The 15199-nt window shown below is 40.1% G+C and overlaps 1 protein-coding gene and 1 non-coding gene across 7 annotated transcripts in view; both read left to right on the forward strand.

The window, feature by feature from the left end:
• The window catches only part of KIF24 (kinesin family member 24), an 87092-nt gene that overhangs the window by 64265 nt on the left and 7628 nt on the right, over positions 1-15199 (forward strand). For all 6 annotated transcript variants that reach the window (XM_015073232.3, XM_027039304.2, XM_027039302.2 and 3 more), the window contains 4 exons: positions 1047-1168; positions 2039-2144; positions 9584-9655; positions 12389-12498. In XM_015073232.3, coding sequence (XP_014928718.2) covers positions 1047-1168; positions 2039-2144; positions 9584-9655; positions 12389-12498 — 410 coding nt within the window. The remainder of the gene's footprint in view (positions 1-1046; positions 1169-2038; positions 2145-9583; positions 9656-12388; positions 12499-15199) is intronic.
• On the forward strand, positions 11259-11331 carry TRNAK-CUU (transfer RNA lysine (anticodon CUU)). The gene has a single exon. It is a non-coding gene; the product is annotated as a tRNA-Lys (tRNA).

The raw sequence follows: 15199 nt of genomic DNA on the forward strand, positions 1-15199 counted from the left end.
ATGTGAGGTATATATTTTCTTGTTGATAGTTTTCCTACATTTTCCAAGTTTTCCACAGTAAGCATGTCTTTCTTTTCTAATAGAGAAAAAAGAAAAGTTTGATAAAAAGAACATTACACATCATCCTTGCATTAGTCTATGTATGCACAAAGAGTGACAGGAGAGAGGCCAGGATAAAGAAGTACATTTGAACTAGGTGGTTCAGTTACAGATGTGCCTGAAGCAGCCTAGCCAGCATCCAAGCTTAGTTAGCAGTGCAGGGCAGGGGGACCTGCCACACCCAGTGTAAGGGACTACTATCACTCTTATGATTTCTAATTAGCAGTAACATACTAGCTCTGCAGTTGACAGTACAGTGTTATAAATTAACAGGTTCTTCTCTTTATAAAAAGATTCATCGGATAGAGCTATTACACTTTTAGCAAGCTATTTACAAAATGAGTGCATCTAAAATATTCTAAATTTGATTTTAAAATACAATTCTAGGGGCACCTGGGTGGCTCAGTAGGGTAAGCAGCCAACTCTGGATTTCAGGTCATGACCTCGTGGTTTGTGAGTTCAAGCCCCACATCAGGCTTGAGCTGACAGGCTGACAGTGTGGAGCCTGCTTGGGATTCTGTCTCTCTCTCCCTCTTTTTCTTCCCTGTGTATTAGTCATTCTGTGATACACATTTCTGTCCTTTGCTTTAGTTACTAAGATAGATGGCTACTGTGGGACCTTGCTTTGGAGACAAGTCATGCCCTGGAGATTGTAGTCAGGCTAAATCTATCAAAGGTATAAAAAAGAGTTTATGAGATCAAGAAGTAAATTAGCTCTTCAGCTATTAAATGTTTTCCCCCAAGGTGAGTATTCCACATTGTTTGCATTGCTGTTGGGTATTTACTCTGTATGATTTAATGTTTAGGCAGCTTTCTGCTTAGAAGGAAAATGACTGCAGTGTACTGACAAAGGTATATGCCTGGTCTCTGTTGCTCTCAGCCAACTCTTAGAAACCAGAGGGCTTTTTTATTTCTTGGGGAAATCACCCTATGGATTTTATTTTCAGGTGATTCTGAAAGGCAGCAAGGAGCGCAGCACTGGGGCCACTGGAGTTAATGCAGACTCCTCCCGCTCCCATGCTATCATCCAAATTCAGATCAAAGATTCAGCCAAGAGGACATTTGGCAGGTGAGCTGGAAATATGCAAGGAACTGCATTGTCTGCCTTTCCGTAACATGACTTTGAAATATGTGTTATCAACAACAGAACACTCTGCCACCATGGAGTTTTTAATAAATATCAGGGATACAGAGTAGAGTTGTTAGCCCTGAAATAAATCATTGTATTAAAGTGCCATCAGTTGATTAACCATGAAGTAATGACCTATTGTTGGTCAAGCCTAAGTTATTAAAAGGGACATTGATTGCTTCTAACATGAAACACAGTATCAGCAAAGGAATAGTAGGAAATGCATCTCAGCTTACAGGCCAAAAAAAAAAGGGGAGGGGGGAGAGAGAATTAATCTAGCCTTCTTGAAAGAAGCCATAAGACAAATGAGTACATTCATTGCTTCTCTGGTGCTATCTTAGCAAACTCTGCCACACTGATGGATGAGCCTATCTCACCTCTCAGTAATGAGTCTTTTTCTTTTCTTTTTTTTTCCTTAAACTTTTCTTTCTTTTCTTTTTATTTTTTTGGCTGGAAAGTAGCCCACAGAAGTTTCTATTTAATTATCTAAGTGGTCACATATGTGATTTGCATTGCAGTCATTTAGCTTTATGGGAAGAATGGCGGGGTTTTTTGGGGGGGGGGAAGAATGTTTTATTAATTTTAGTCATACTTTCTCACAAATGATTAAAACCAATGGAAGTGTCTGAACAGTGCTATCAACAGCTGACAGATCAGGATCTTAAAATACTTTTGGAAAGCTGACAGTAATGTCTTTTCTTTCCTGAGGATGGGCCAGTGTTAATTTCTTCCTGCCGCCACAAAATGCTGACTGTTGTAAAAATAAACCAAAGCCCCAAAGAAGTTACCTTTGCTGTGTCTTTTCTCTAGGATCTCTTTTATTGACTTGGCTGGCAGTGAAAGAGCAGCAGACGCCAGAGACTCAGATAGACAGACAAAGATGGAAGGTGCAGAAATAAACCAGAGTCTTCTGGCTGTAAGTTGTTTGACAACTTTAATCTAAAAATCCTTCTTGAGGGGCACCTGGGTGGCTCAGTCAGTTAAGAGTCCGACTTCAGTTCAGGTTATGATCTCATGATCTATGAGTTCGAACCCCGTGTCAGGCTCTGCTGACAGCTCATAGCCTGGAGCCTGCTTCGGATTTTGTGTCTCCCACTCTCTTTGCCCCTGCCCTTGCCCCTGCCCCTCCCTCCCTCTCTTTCCCTCCCTCCCTCCCTCCCTCTCTCTCTGTCTCTCAAAAATAAATAAATAAACAAACAAACAATTAAAAACTTAAAAATTTTTAAAAATCCTTCCTGAGAGATTTTGTCCCTCTTTACATGCAGCCAGAGTGGGTGAGGGTGGTTGGGTGGAATCAGTAGAGCAAGGGCATGCTCTTAGAGTCTGGCAGTGGAATTCCAAGGTTGGAATTGGGCAGAGGCTGCCCAATCAGATTCTCAGCAAAGGAACACACAAGTATTTCTGCAGCTGCTAAATGGTTAACTTAGGTAAGCTTTCTCCCTCTCATCAAATTTTTAGATTGTATTAAGTTTTCAAACATACAAAAGTAGAATAAATCATTTAATGACTTCCCAAATACTTGCACCCAGCTTCAACATGTGAAAAATCTAACTAACCCTTCCCTTGGATTATTGTAAAGCAAATCCTGTCATCCTGTCATGTCTTCCACAAATATTTCATTATCTCAAGGAGATGAGGGCTCATACTTTCTTAAATATACCTGCAATGCCATTATCACACCTAAAGAAATAATTATGTTATATTATCTATTATCTAGTAAATGTTATCCTTCCTCCAGTTGTCCCATAAATGGCTTTTCACAGTTGGTTTGTTCAAATCAAGATGCAAACAGGACCCTTGGATCATTTCTGATAGTCTATTTTATTCCATATCAGTTCTTCCATTCTCTCTCTCTCTCTTTAATATCAATGTATTTGTTCAAGAAAACTGGGTCACTTGTCCTATAAGATTTCCTGCATTCTGGATTAGGTTGACTGCATCCCCATGTTGATGTTTAACATGGCACTCTGTTCTCTCTATTTTCTGTAAAGTGGTTAAGGTCTGTGTTTGTGCTGTACAGTACAGTAGCTACTACGCCACATGTGGCTATTGAGCACTTCAAACGTAGCCAGTCTGAACTGAGATATGCTCTAAGTGTAAGATACACCCTGGATCTTGAAGCAGGCATAATATCTCATTAATATTTTTCATATTGATTACACAATGAAATAACATTTTGGATGTATTGGATTACATAACATGTAATTAAGATTAATTTGGAGTGCCTGAATGGCTCATTCGGCCAAGCATCAGACTCTTGGTTTTGGTTCAGGTCATGATCTTGAAGTTCGTGGGATTGAGCCCCGTGTCAAGCTCTACGCTGGCAGCATGGAGCCTGCTTGGGATTCTCTCTGCCCCTCTCCTGCTCATGAGCGCATGTGCGCGCGCGCGCTCTCTCTCTTTCTCTCAAATAAATAAATAAACTTAAAAAAAGATTAATTTCATTTTTTTAATGTGAAATTTTAAATTACACGTATGATTTGCATTTGTGGCTAACATTTCTATTGGGAAAGCACTGTTCTAGAAGCTTGATGAGATTGGGGTTCTGTTTTTTGACAAGAATTCATGGGTAGTTTTTAGACTTCCTATAGGAACATGTCAGGAGGTACAGAATGTCTGCTTTTCTCTCTTTGTGATTTTTTAAGAATTGAGAAAAATTCAAGTGTCAGCTTAATTCCTCCATTATAGTTTCCTATCAGACTTTTTCATTGAGTGGTTTTAGCAGCCGTTGATGAACATCGCCTGTATCTGCTGTTTTATTAGAGATTCCAAAATGATGATATTCTAATACTCCTTCTTTATTAGCTGGAAAGAACTTTCCCTCAACTGTCTGATTCTGAAATATAGTTCATACAGTAGATACCAGATAAATTCTTGCTTCTTTGCCTTTACTCACCATTTTGCAGAATGACTGGTGTCCTAGTAACCTAAACATGACCAATGAGTTTGTTATTTACTTTTTTTTTTGTATTATTATAAACTCATTATAATCATTATTCTTTTTTGCTATTTAAATTGTACATATTTGGCCAGTGGGAGCTTTTTCAAGTATGTTCCTTTGTTTTTTTGACCAGCCCTCTTAGTCTCGAATAGCTTCCTGGCTTTCTGGTATGACAAGATAATCTATGCTCATCTTGTACGTTTCCTTTTCCAGACCTTGAATCAGCCAGTTCTTCAACAAGCCTTGGTTTTAGAAGGAAATGGCATTTAGAGACCATTAAGGGGCACTAGGGGTGCTTATACCATAAGTGGGTTAGTAGACAGAGCTAGGAAATAGATTTTTTTTGAAAGGGAAGGTAGATCAGGGATTCATACTAATAAATTAATTCAAAATTAAGATTACAAGGGTTTTGGTTAACTTTTTTGAATTTATATTTCCCTTCTCTCCTATGCTAGAATTCTTAGTTCCTAACATTAATTTATTAGCTCTACTTCAGTATGTATACATTTCAAAATAATCCTAACACTACTCATAATATGATTACTGAATTCAAATTAATATTTCTTTGCAGTTTCTTTTTCACTCTTAAATTGTATCTGGTTAGGGATGTGTAGTCCTAATACTGTGTTGCAAAGTCACTTGATAAACACACACACACACACACACACACACACACACACACACACATTCAGTACATTGAATATATATGTATTCAACACTGTTCTCAGAAGCAAAAGGGTAGCATACTGTAAACACTTTGCTTTTTTCCCTGACCAGTATCCTGGAGCTCCCTACACGGTTCTATATAAAGATCTTCCTTATTCCTTTTTGCAGCTCTACAGTGCTGCCTGTGCTCCTCCATATTATTTAAGTCCTTTTGACCAGAACTGAAGTCTCTAGCTAGGTACTTTATTTCTAGGCCTCATGAAGGATAAATTGCAAGGCTAGAAAGGTGAGAGAGCATCTATCTTTATCTTTTTAATTTTTGAATAATTTTAAGTTTACAAAAAGATGCAAAAATAAATGCCCAGCATTCCTTCACCCAGCATCCATAATATTAACATCCTACGTGACCAGAATAAAATGCTCTAAATCAGGAAATTAACATTGGTTATAATACTATTAACTAAAAAAAGAAAAATTTTAAAGGGGTGCCTAGATGGCTTAGTCAGTTGAATGTCCAACTGTTGATTTCAGTCATCCCAGGGTCATGGGATCGAGTCCTGTGTCAGACTCTGTGCTGAGCATGGTGCCTGCTTGAAATTCTCTCTCTCACTCTCTCTCCCCCACCCCCCCACCTGCCTCTTTCTCTCTCTCAAATAAAAGTTTTAAATATTTAAAAAAGTAATAATACTATTAACTAATCTACAGACCTTGTTTTAATTTCACCAGTAGTCCCACTGATGTCCTTTTTTGGGTCCAGGACCTTTTATTGCATTTAGTTGTTCTGTCTTCATAGTCCCCTCAGTTTTTGTTGTCTGTGACTTTAACACCTTTGAAGAGTGCTGGCCTTTTATTTTGCAGATTGTCTGTGGATTTGGGTTTATCTGATGTTTTCTCAGATTCGATCAAGGTAAAGAATTTTTAGCAAGAACACCACATAAGTTGTGTCCTTCTTGGTGGATCATATCAGGTGGTGCATGAAATCAGTATGTCTTACTACTGGTGATGTTCACTTTGATCACTTAAGGTGGTTTGTGCTAGGTTTCTCCACCGTAATGTTACCATTTTTCCTTTTGTAATTAATAAATATCTTATGGGGAGATACTTTGAAACTATGCAGATATCCTATTTACATCACACTTTTGCTGCCTAATTTTGGCATCCATTGATGATTCTTAATCTGCAACAATTATTGTGGTGTTTACCTGGTGGGATTTCCTGTTCCTATCACTCTTTTTACATTAATTAGTTGGAATTCTGCTGTAAGAAAGAGCTGTCCTTCTTCTCCAATTTATTTATTAGATTATAACAGTAAATGGATATTTCTTTTATTTGCTAGATTATAATACATTTCTATCATTATTTTATTGCTCAGATTGTCCCAGATTTGGCCATTGTGAGCTCTTTCAAGTTGGCTCCTGTATCATTTTGATATATATGCCCTCATCATTTTTTGTTGTTGTTTATGTATTTTGAGAGAGGGAGAGAGAGCACAAGCAGGGGAGGGGGCAGAGAGAGAGAGGGACAGAGGATCTGAAGTAGGCTCTGGGCTGACAGCAGAGAACCTGACACGGGGCTCGAGCTCACAAACCGTGAGATCATGACCTGAGGCGAAGTCTCAGGCTCTGACTGAGCCACCTAGGCTCCTCATCCCCCATCATTTTTGAGCATATCCTTGTCTTTTGGCCTTATAAGATGTCACACACTCATCTTTATGCTTTCCCTGCCCTAGCCCTGTAATCAACCATTTCTCAAAGGAGCCCCAGAACCAATAGCATTTACCGGTTAAGTTTCTAAGACTCAGATGGATTAAGTGAACTGGCCAGGGGTCCATATTCTCTAGCTACAAATCTGTGATTCTCATATGTAAAATTATGGTCCAGGAATCAAGTATAAAACCTGGGAAGAAGTCCATGTGAAGTCATACAACCTCTTGAGACTGGACTATGTCTATCTCACAAGGTCAGTAGCATGCAAAGGAGCCTAGAAACAAGCCTTCAAAAACAGCATCATAGTCTTGTGCTTTGTGGGGCTCCACGGGGGCTCAGTTAGTTGAGCATCTGACTCTTATTTTCAACTCAGGTCATGATCCTAGGGTCATGGGATCAAGCCCCACATCAGGCTTTGCACTGGGCCTGGAGCCTACTTGAGGCTTTCTCTCTCTACCTCTGTCCCTCTCTCCTGCTTGTGCTCTCTCTCTTTCTCTAAAAAAATAAAATTTAAAAAAATAAATAAAAATTTAAAAAATATTTATTAAAAAAATCTTGGGGTGCCTGGGAGACTCAAGTCGGGTAAGCATCCGTCTTGGGTTCAGGTCATGATCTCGCGGTCTGTGGGTTCAAGCCCCGTGTCGGGCTGTGTTGACAGCTTGGAGCCTGGAGCCTGTTTCAGATTCTGTGTCTCCCTCTCTCTGCCCTTCCCCTTTTTGCACTCTCTCTCTCTCAAAAATAAACATTTTTAAAAAATTTTTAAAAATCGTGTGCTTTGTAAGGTGCACAAAGGTACACCTTATTTTCTTCTTGGGTATTCCCCTTAGTTCTCCCTTAATAAGTTTAATAAAGTATACTTCCCATTCTGATTCAACAGGGCTAAAGGGACTCAAGGACTCATAGGGATTGGTGGCCACACTTGGATTTGAGTATGTAAGGGGCAGATGTAACTCAGGGGCAGGATTTGGCTACCTGTTTGTCCCTTTTGGAGAACTGTCCTAGTGCTCAAGTTTGGGGTATTTGTAATAAAAGAGGAAATTCCCTTATATAGGTTTCTCTATCTGAAAATAGAATTTTCCCATGAAACCTTTTGTAAGCCAAAATGGCATAAGGCAAAGAAGTGATTACCATTAATTTATATGGGAAAAGTGTGTGCATTCCCAAAATGCCAAAAATAGCCTGTCTTCGGCTTTTCTGATACCTTAAGATACATCTTGCTAATGGGTGTACAAACTAAATCAAAATAAAGCACAGATGGAGGAGCCTAGCTGGCTTAGTGGAGCATGTGACTCTTGATCTTGGGGTTGTGAGTTCAAGGCCCACATTGGGCTTAGAGTTTACTTAAAAAAAAAAAAAAAAAAAACTATTAAAAGATAAGGGGCACCTGGGTGCCTCAATTGGTTAAGCATCCAACTCTTGATTTCAGATCAGGTTATGATCTCACAGCTTTTGAATTCCAGCCCTGTGTTGGTCTCTACACTGACAGCACAGAGCCTGCGTGGGATTCTCTCTCTCCCCATCTCTGCCCCTCCCCCGCCCGCTCTCTCTCAATACTAAGTTAGTTAATTAAATTAAATAAATAAAACACAGATGGAGATACAGTTCTGCTGAGATGTTGAATGTACTTCCCTGGGAAGCAGTTGGACGGTACCACTCTTGCCGCTCAGGGTACACGCACTGCACCTGTAAAGGCTTGTTGCAGAATAAACGCTGAATACTATTTTTACTTTTCACCTTACTTTTTAATGTTTATTTTTGAGAGAGGGAGAGAAAGCGTGTGTGAGCATGGGTGGGGGAGGAGCTGAGAGAGAGGGAGACAGAATCTGAAGCAGCTCCAGGCTCCAAGCTGTCAGCACAAGAGCCCGACACAGGGCTTGAACTCAAACTGTGAGATCATGACCTGAACCGAAGTCAGACGCTCAACTGACTGAACCATCCAGGGGCCCTTACTTTTCACCTTTTAAAATAAAAGTGAAAATCCTCTTTAAATTTCTTTTAGTTAGCACAGACAGGTACTAAAGTAGGCCTTTTATAAAAGTGAAATGGCATAACCTGAACTTTCAGAAAGTGGAGGATACTTGTTCCCTCTTATATACTGCAGCTTTTTGGATAGAGAGGAGTTAGCTGTGGACCTCAATATTTGCCACTAAGAACAGCCATAGCAAACTCTCAAGGCTAATTACCTGTTCTTGGTGAACTCCAGCATGGGTACTTCCAAGGATTCTTTCCATCCTCTTTCCTCCCTTGCTTTACATTTACTTTATTTTAACCTAGATACATGACTCAGAAATAGGAGATCTCTTCTCCCTCCTCCTGTTCCCCTCACCCTTGCTGTTCTGTTCTTTCTGATGAGCATGTTACCCCTGGAGGTCTACATATGTGGATCTCTGAGCGCTAGTGATGTTCAAATGTGCACTTTTTTGAGGGGCTTATGTCTAGGAGCAAGTGATACGTCCTTGCCTTTGGGACACAGTCCCTGCCTTTTTAAAATAAGAAGGTAAAAAATAAAATGAGAAGGTAGACTTAGGTGATTTCCCAGTTCCTTTCCAGCTCTGACTCTAGAATTTCTTCTGTCCCACTGAGAAAACTTTTATCTGAGTCTACACTTGAATCTACACCTATAGGTATGCATGTGGGAGCAGGGAGGTTGAGGGAGTCAAGTAGATATTCTCTCTACTTCAGCACATCCATAGCTGATAATAGTATAAGAGGAGATGAGAAAAAGGGAGGTGGCAAGCCAGAACTGCCACCACATAAGCTTGGACTCTGGGCCTTGTGGGAAGTTACCTGGTTTGTCTGTTCCCTGCTATCAGGGCTAATTCTAGGATCACAGCCTTTATGTTGGGTGGCCCTTAACTAGACACAGCACAGGATGTTGTTTCCCAGTCTAGCTTGATTCTTCTTGTTGGACAAGAAACTACCAGGGCATTTGACTTCCTTTTGGAGGATTGCCTGAGTGTGGCTTATTTAAGAAAAGTCTGATCTGTTAACTCTCTCTTTGCATGTGATATATGATGTGTTTGTTGTTATTCTACTCTGCAGCTGAAGGAATGTATCCGAGCATTGGATCAGGAACACAGCCACACTCCCTTCAGGCAAAGCAAATTAACTCAGGTAAAGTTAAATGTGAGCTTTGAGTTTGTTCTCACTTGTTCTTTCATTCATTTGTTCATTCAGCAAAGCATCCACTGCCAGCAATGCATGATGCTAAGCTTGGGGGTCCAGGGAAGGAAAGGGTCACATTCTTTCCAGGAGCTCATTCTTTCCAGGAGCCTGGAATGGGCTCATTCTAGGATGCCCATTCTAGAGAGGGGCATCCTCAGGCAGAGATGCCTGTGGTGGGAGGCAGCTGGGCATTTTCGGGGCAGTGGTGCTCTTCTGGTCATCACTCAACAGCTTTTTGCCAATTTCTAATATAAAGAAATATTTTTTATTTAGTGGAGTCTCTTGAGCCTTTGAAGGGAGGTTGGTGTAGTTGTACTAAGTACTTTCTTAGCTGTAAGACTTAGACTAGTGTTTCAAGATAAAAAATAACAGCTGGAGTTAAAAGGAATGAGATAGATGTATTTTTGAAGTTTATTTTGGGGCGCCTGGGTGGCTCAGTCACTTGAATGTCTGACTTTTGATTTCGGTTCAGGTCATGATCCCAGGGTTGTGGGATCAAGCCCCGCATCGGGCTCTGCACTGAGTGTGGAGCCTGCTAAAGATTGTATCTCTCCTTCTCCTCCTCTCTCCTGTTCACATGTGTGCGTGTGCTGTCTCTCTTAAAAAAAAAAAAAAAAAAAGTAAAAAAAAAGTTATTTTTAAGTAATGTCTATATCCAACATGGGGCTTGAACTTAAAACCCTGAAATCAAGAGTCACATGCTCTACCAACTGAGCCAGCCAGGTGCCCCAGATGAGCTAGATTTTTGACAGGTTCTGATAGGAAAGATGACCAAGATCTACAGTATAAAAATATGTTATGAGACAAAAACTACACAAAAAAATTCTGCATGTGTTAACTGATTATTCTGAGTGTTAAAACTATAGGTAATTTTTTCCTCCATTTTTCTGTCATGAAACTGTGCTTTATTAACAGAAAATGCTAGTAAGTCAGCATTGTAATAGCTATACAAAAGTGGCCCATGGAGGGGTCTACCTACATATAAACTGCTGTGAAGGCAGTTATGGGTGCTTCTGATTCCCTTCTGCACCAAGTCCTGTGCCCAGTGGAGAATGGACTAGGGTAGAAGGCAGTTTATGAGATCTTTGTATTTTGGGAGAGGTTTTCAGTCTGTGCAGCTATCCTAATGGCTCCACAGGGCCTGTGGCAGAACCTATAACATAACTCCTTAGTAGTCGGAACTGGTTAGATGATGTCTTCTCAAACATTTCAGCCAAAAACTTAGAAAACCTTTCTTATGGGTGATTCTGACATTAGTTGTTATTATTATTATTTTTTTAATGTTTATTTTTGAGAGAGAAAGAGACCATGTGAGCAGGGGAGGGGCAGAGAGAGAGGAGGACACAGAATCTAAAGCAGGATCCAGGCTCTGAGCTGTCAGCACAGAACCCAACATGGGGCTCGAACTCACGTCCTGTGAGATCATAACCTGAGCTGAAACCAGATGCTTAACTCACTGAGCCACCCAGGTGCCCCTTGGCTCTGTTATTTTTTAAAACAAGTTCACCATCCCCAGAAAATATGTTCCTACTTAATTAAATAATTCAGGGGTACCTGGCTGGCTCAGCTGGTAGAGCATGTGACTCTTGATCTCAGGGTTGTGGGTTCAAGCCCCATGTTGGGTGTAGAGGTTATTTACAAACAAAATCTTTAAATAATAATAGTGATTCAGACCATATATACAAGTACAAAGAAGATGGTAGGAGGTACCAGAAAATCCCACCTCCCAGTGATAATCACTGCTATGTTTTGGTGGACATCCTTCCAGACATTTCTCTGTCCATATATCTACATGTAGATCTACTTACATAGTTATGGAGTAATATGCCTTTTCACTCAGATTAAGTTTTAGATCTTCCTGTGTACCTAAGTACAGCTATACATAATTTTTTAATCATTTATTTTTGAGAGAGAGAGTGCAAGCACGAGCAGGGATGGGGCAGAGAGGCAGGGGGGTGGGAAGAGAGAATTCCAAGCAGGCTCAGTACTGACAGCACAGAGCCCGGCATGAGGCTTGATCTCACGAACTGTGAGATCATGACCTGAGCCAAAATCAAGAGTTAGAAGCTTAAGCAACTGAGCCACCCAAGTGCCCCACATAATTATTTTTAATGGTTGTATTATATTCAGTTAACGATTTGTTCCCTACTTAAAAATGCCTAGATTTTCCAATTTTTATTATTATGTTGTAATGCATATCCTATATATATATATATATATATATATATATATATATATATATATATATTTTTTTTTTTTTTTTTAATTGAACAGTTCTCTTTAGGATAACATTCTGGAAGTGTGCACTTTTTTAATGTTTTCATGCATATTGCCAAACTGCCTTCCCAAAAGGAAGTACCATTTCATGGTACATGCTACATGAGTAGTGTAGCAATGTAGAAAAGTACCCATTTCCCTGGACCCTCACTAGGGCAGGCATCATGAGTCTTAATCTTATGGGTGAAAAATATTAGTATTTTTAATGGCTTGTTTGTATTTCTTTGGTGGTGAAGTGAGTACCTTTTTTTTTTTTTTTTTTTTTTAACATGGTTGATCATTTGTATTTCTTCTTTGTAAACTGCCTTTTTGTAGGGGATGGGGAGCCCAGTGTCCTGCCCACAATAAGTAGTCAATATGCCCCTTGTTAGTTGACTTCGTTGACTTGACTTCTGTTTTGGACAGGTCCTGAAGGATTCTTTCATCGGTGATGCCAAAACATGCATGATTGCCAACATCTCGCCAAGCCACGTGGCCACTGAACACACTCTGAATACCTTGCGTTATGCTGACCGGTGAGTTGCTCTCAGGTAGCAGGTCGTGTGTACAGGTCTTACACACACATAGGGGTCTGATCTTGAGCTCCAGAAGCCTGTTCTTGAGGCAGTGATCCTAGTACCGAAGGGGAATGTGCAGTTGGTAATTTGAAGAATGTGACCTGGTAGGCCTTGCCATTTTACAAGTGTGAATGTGACAAGAGGAAGAGGACACGTTTGCCGGTTCAGGAGACAACTCCATTGGTGATTTTTAAATGGCTACTGGGAAATGAAATTTCTTTGGAGTTGAAGGCTCAAGGTTTTCTTCCTGCTAGCCTCAGCCCTAATAGTAAGGGATAGAATACATGTTACTTGTCAAAGCAGAGACACTTAGAACTTTGTAGGTCCAGAAGAGAGCAACCCAGATATAACATGTTACAGAAGGATAAATTGAGCCCAGAGAAGGGCAGGAACTTTAAAAGGGCTCATTGGGAATTGGTGGTAAAGCCAGCACCTTTGACTATATTATTTGGGGTGACTTTGATATCTGCCAGGGTCCCCCCAACCTCACCCCATGTCTTACTCTGTGGTCACATATGTTTCCTACCATGGATGAAGACGCTACCATTTCCATTCTTTCCTCTGGCTGCTTTGCTGCCTGGTCCTGTCTTACATCTTTTTCTGTGGTCTCCCAGAAGCTGTCTCCTCTCCAAGGTTAACAAACTATTTGAGGGAAAGCTTTTCTTTTCTTTTTCTTTTTCTTTTTTTTTTTTACTACTGTTGAGGAATCTTTAGTATCCATGGCATTTTATGAAATTCATTGGGAAGGAAAAGTGAGGTATTATTTAAGTTCAATGAAAACAGGAAACCTTATCTTTTTCTCTACCATATCTATTGCTCAGTGCTTTACCTGGTAGACGCACAGTAAATATTTGTGAATGAAAGGAGGAACTCTTCCTGGGTGTCAGGGTGAGGCACTCTGTGTACCATCTCATTTAGATAGGAGAGATACTTGACACAGTGGTTACAAGAGCTCTGGAGTCCAGGCTATCTGGGCCAATATCCTACTTCTGCCTCAAAATAGCTGAGTGGTCTTGGGCATACATTTTGGGTCCAGTTTCCTTATCTGACAGGGGATATTAGCATCTACATCTTACAACAGTTACATGGAATCAGTGAGGATAATATGTGTGAAGGGCTTACCAACATGATGGGCACACAGTGACTACTCAATATGTTAATTTAATTTATGTGTTAATTTAACCAATGGTAATACTAATAGGTCCCCAAAATAGGTTTCTTTTATTGCATGATTTCCTAATGCCTGCTCACTAGCACTGCTAGAGGAAAGGCTACTTCATGAACTGAGATCAGATAGAAGATATGAGATGATCCAAACTTGTTTACAAAAACCCAGTATGGCTGGAAATTCTTTACCCCCATGTATCCATTACCCAGCTTCAACAGTTATTAACAGTAAGCTGAACTTGTTTCATAACCCCACTCACTCTCCAAATCATAGACATTGTTATCAATTGCTTAGACTAATAACTTCATCACTAGAAGCAGAGAACAAGACCATCTCCTCACTTAGTGACTCAGTAAAGGAAGATGAAAATAACCCTTTCTCATAGGGGATGTATTAAGTATAATTGCAAAATTATTTGAAATAATTTTGGCTTTAAAGAGAATGGAAAAAGTATAATAGAATTCGCTTCATTTGAAGCAGTCTAATACATTACTGAAAATAAATGAGGAGCACCTGGGTGGCTCAGTTGGTTAAGCATCCAACTCAGATTTGAGCTCAGGTCATGATCTCACATTTCATAAAACAGAGCCCTGAGTCAGGCTACGTGCTGAGAGCAAGGAGGGGGCTTGGGATTCTCTCTCTACCTCTGCCCCTCACTCACTCAATGTGCTCACTCGCGCGCGCGCTCTCTCTCTCTCTCTCTCTCTCAAAATAAAAAAATAAATGAAAGCCATTTATTTTATGTGCTTAAATGAGGCCTAGAAGAATGTTGCTAAGTAGTCCAGAAATAAAGTTCCATAGTTCTAATAGATGTATCAGAAGAGCTCACTGATAGTTGTGATTTTGGTGACATGAAAAGTACACTGGAAGCAGTTAGCATCAATGACCAAATTACCTGTAGGATTCCTTCTGGCACTCAGCTGTCTATAGTTATTTACTGTGACTCCTAGTGAGAAATTTTGATGTTTCTCTCTTAATTAAACTAAAATATTTAAGATTTTTATAATAGGAAGTAATATGGAACCATCTAGACTTACCATGGCACCTCTCAGCCCGTTGCTTGTATGTCCTACTGCAACACCTAAACAAAGGCCCGTGGATACAATTCGTGTGTCTTTAGTCACATCCTACATCTCTTTGCTTAGCTATGTTGCTTGTCTTCCTTGGCTCTCAGACTTAAAGGTAAGATTTAAATGAAGTCTCAGTATCAGACTTACGATCTTGGTTTTCGGAAATGACCAGGTGTCATTTGGCTACCAGTAATGATTGAATTAAAACCAAAACAATGGAGGGGCACCTGGGTGGCTCAGTCAGTTAAATCATCTGACTTTTGGTTTCAGCGCGGGTCATGATTTCACAGTTCATGGGTTCAAGCCCTGCATCAGGCTCTGTGCTGGCAGTGCGGAGTCCTCTGTCTCTGCCCCTCCCCCACTCATGTTCTCGGCCTCTCTCAAAATAAATGGATAAACTTAAAATAATGGAAGAGACATT

This window comes from Acinonyx jubatus, chromosome D4, assembly GCF_027475565.1.
Source record: "Acinonyx jubatus isolate Ajub_Pintada_27869175 chromosome D4, VMU_Ajub_asm_v1.0, whole genome shotgun sequence".
NCBI lineage: Eukaryota > Metazoa > Chordata > Mammalia > Carnivora > Felidae > Acinonyx > Acinonyx jubatus.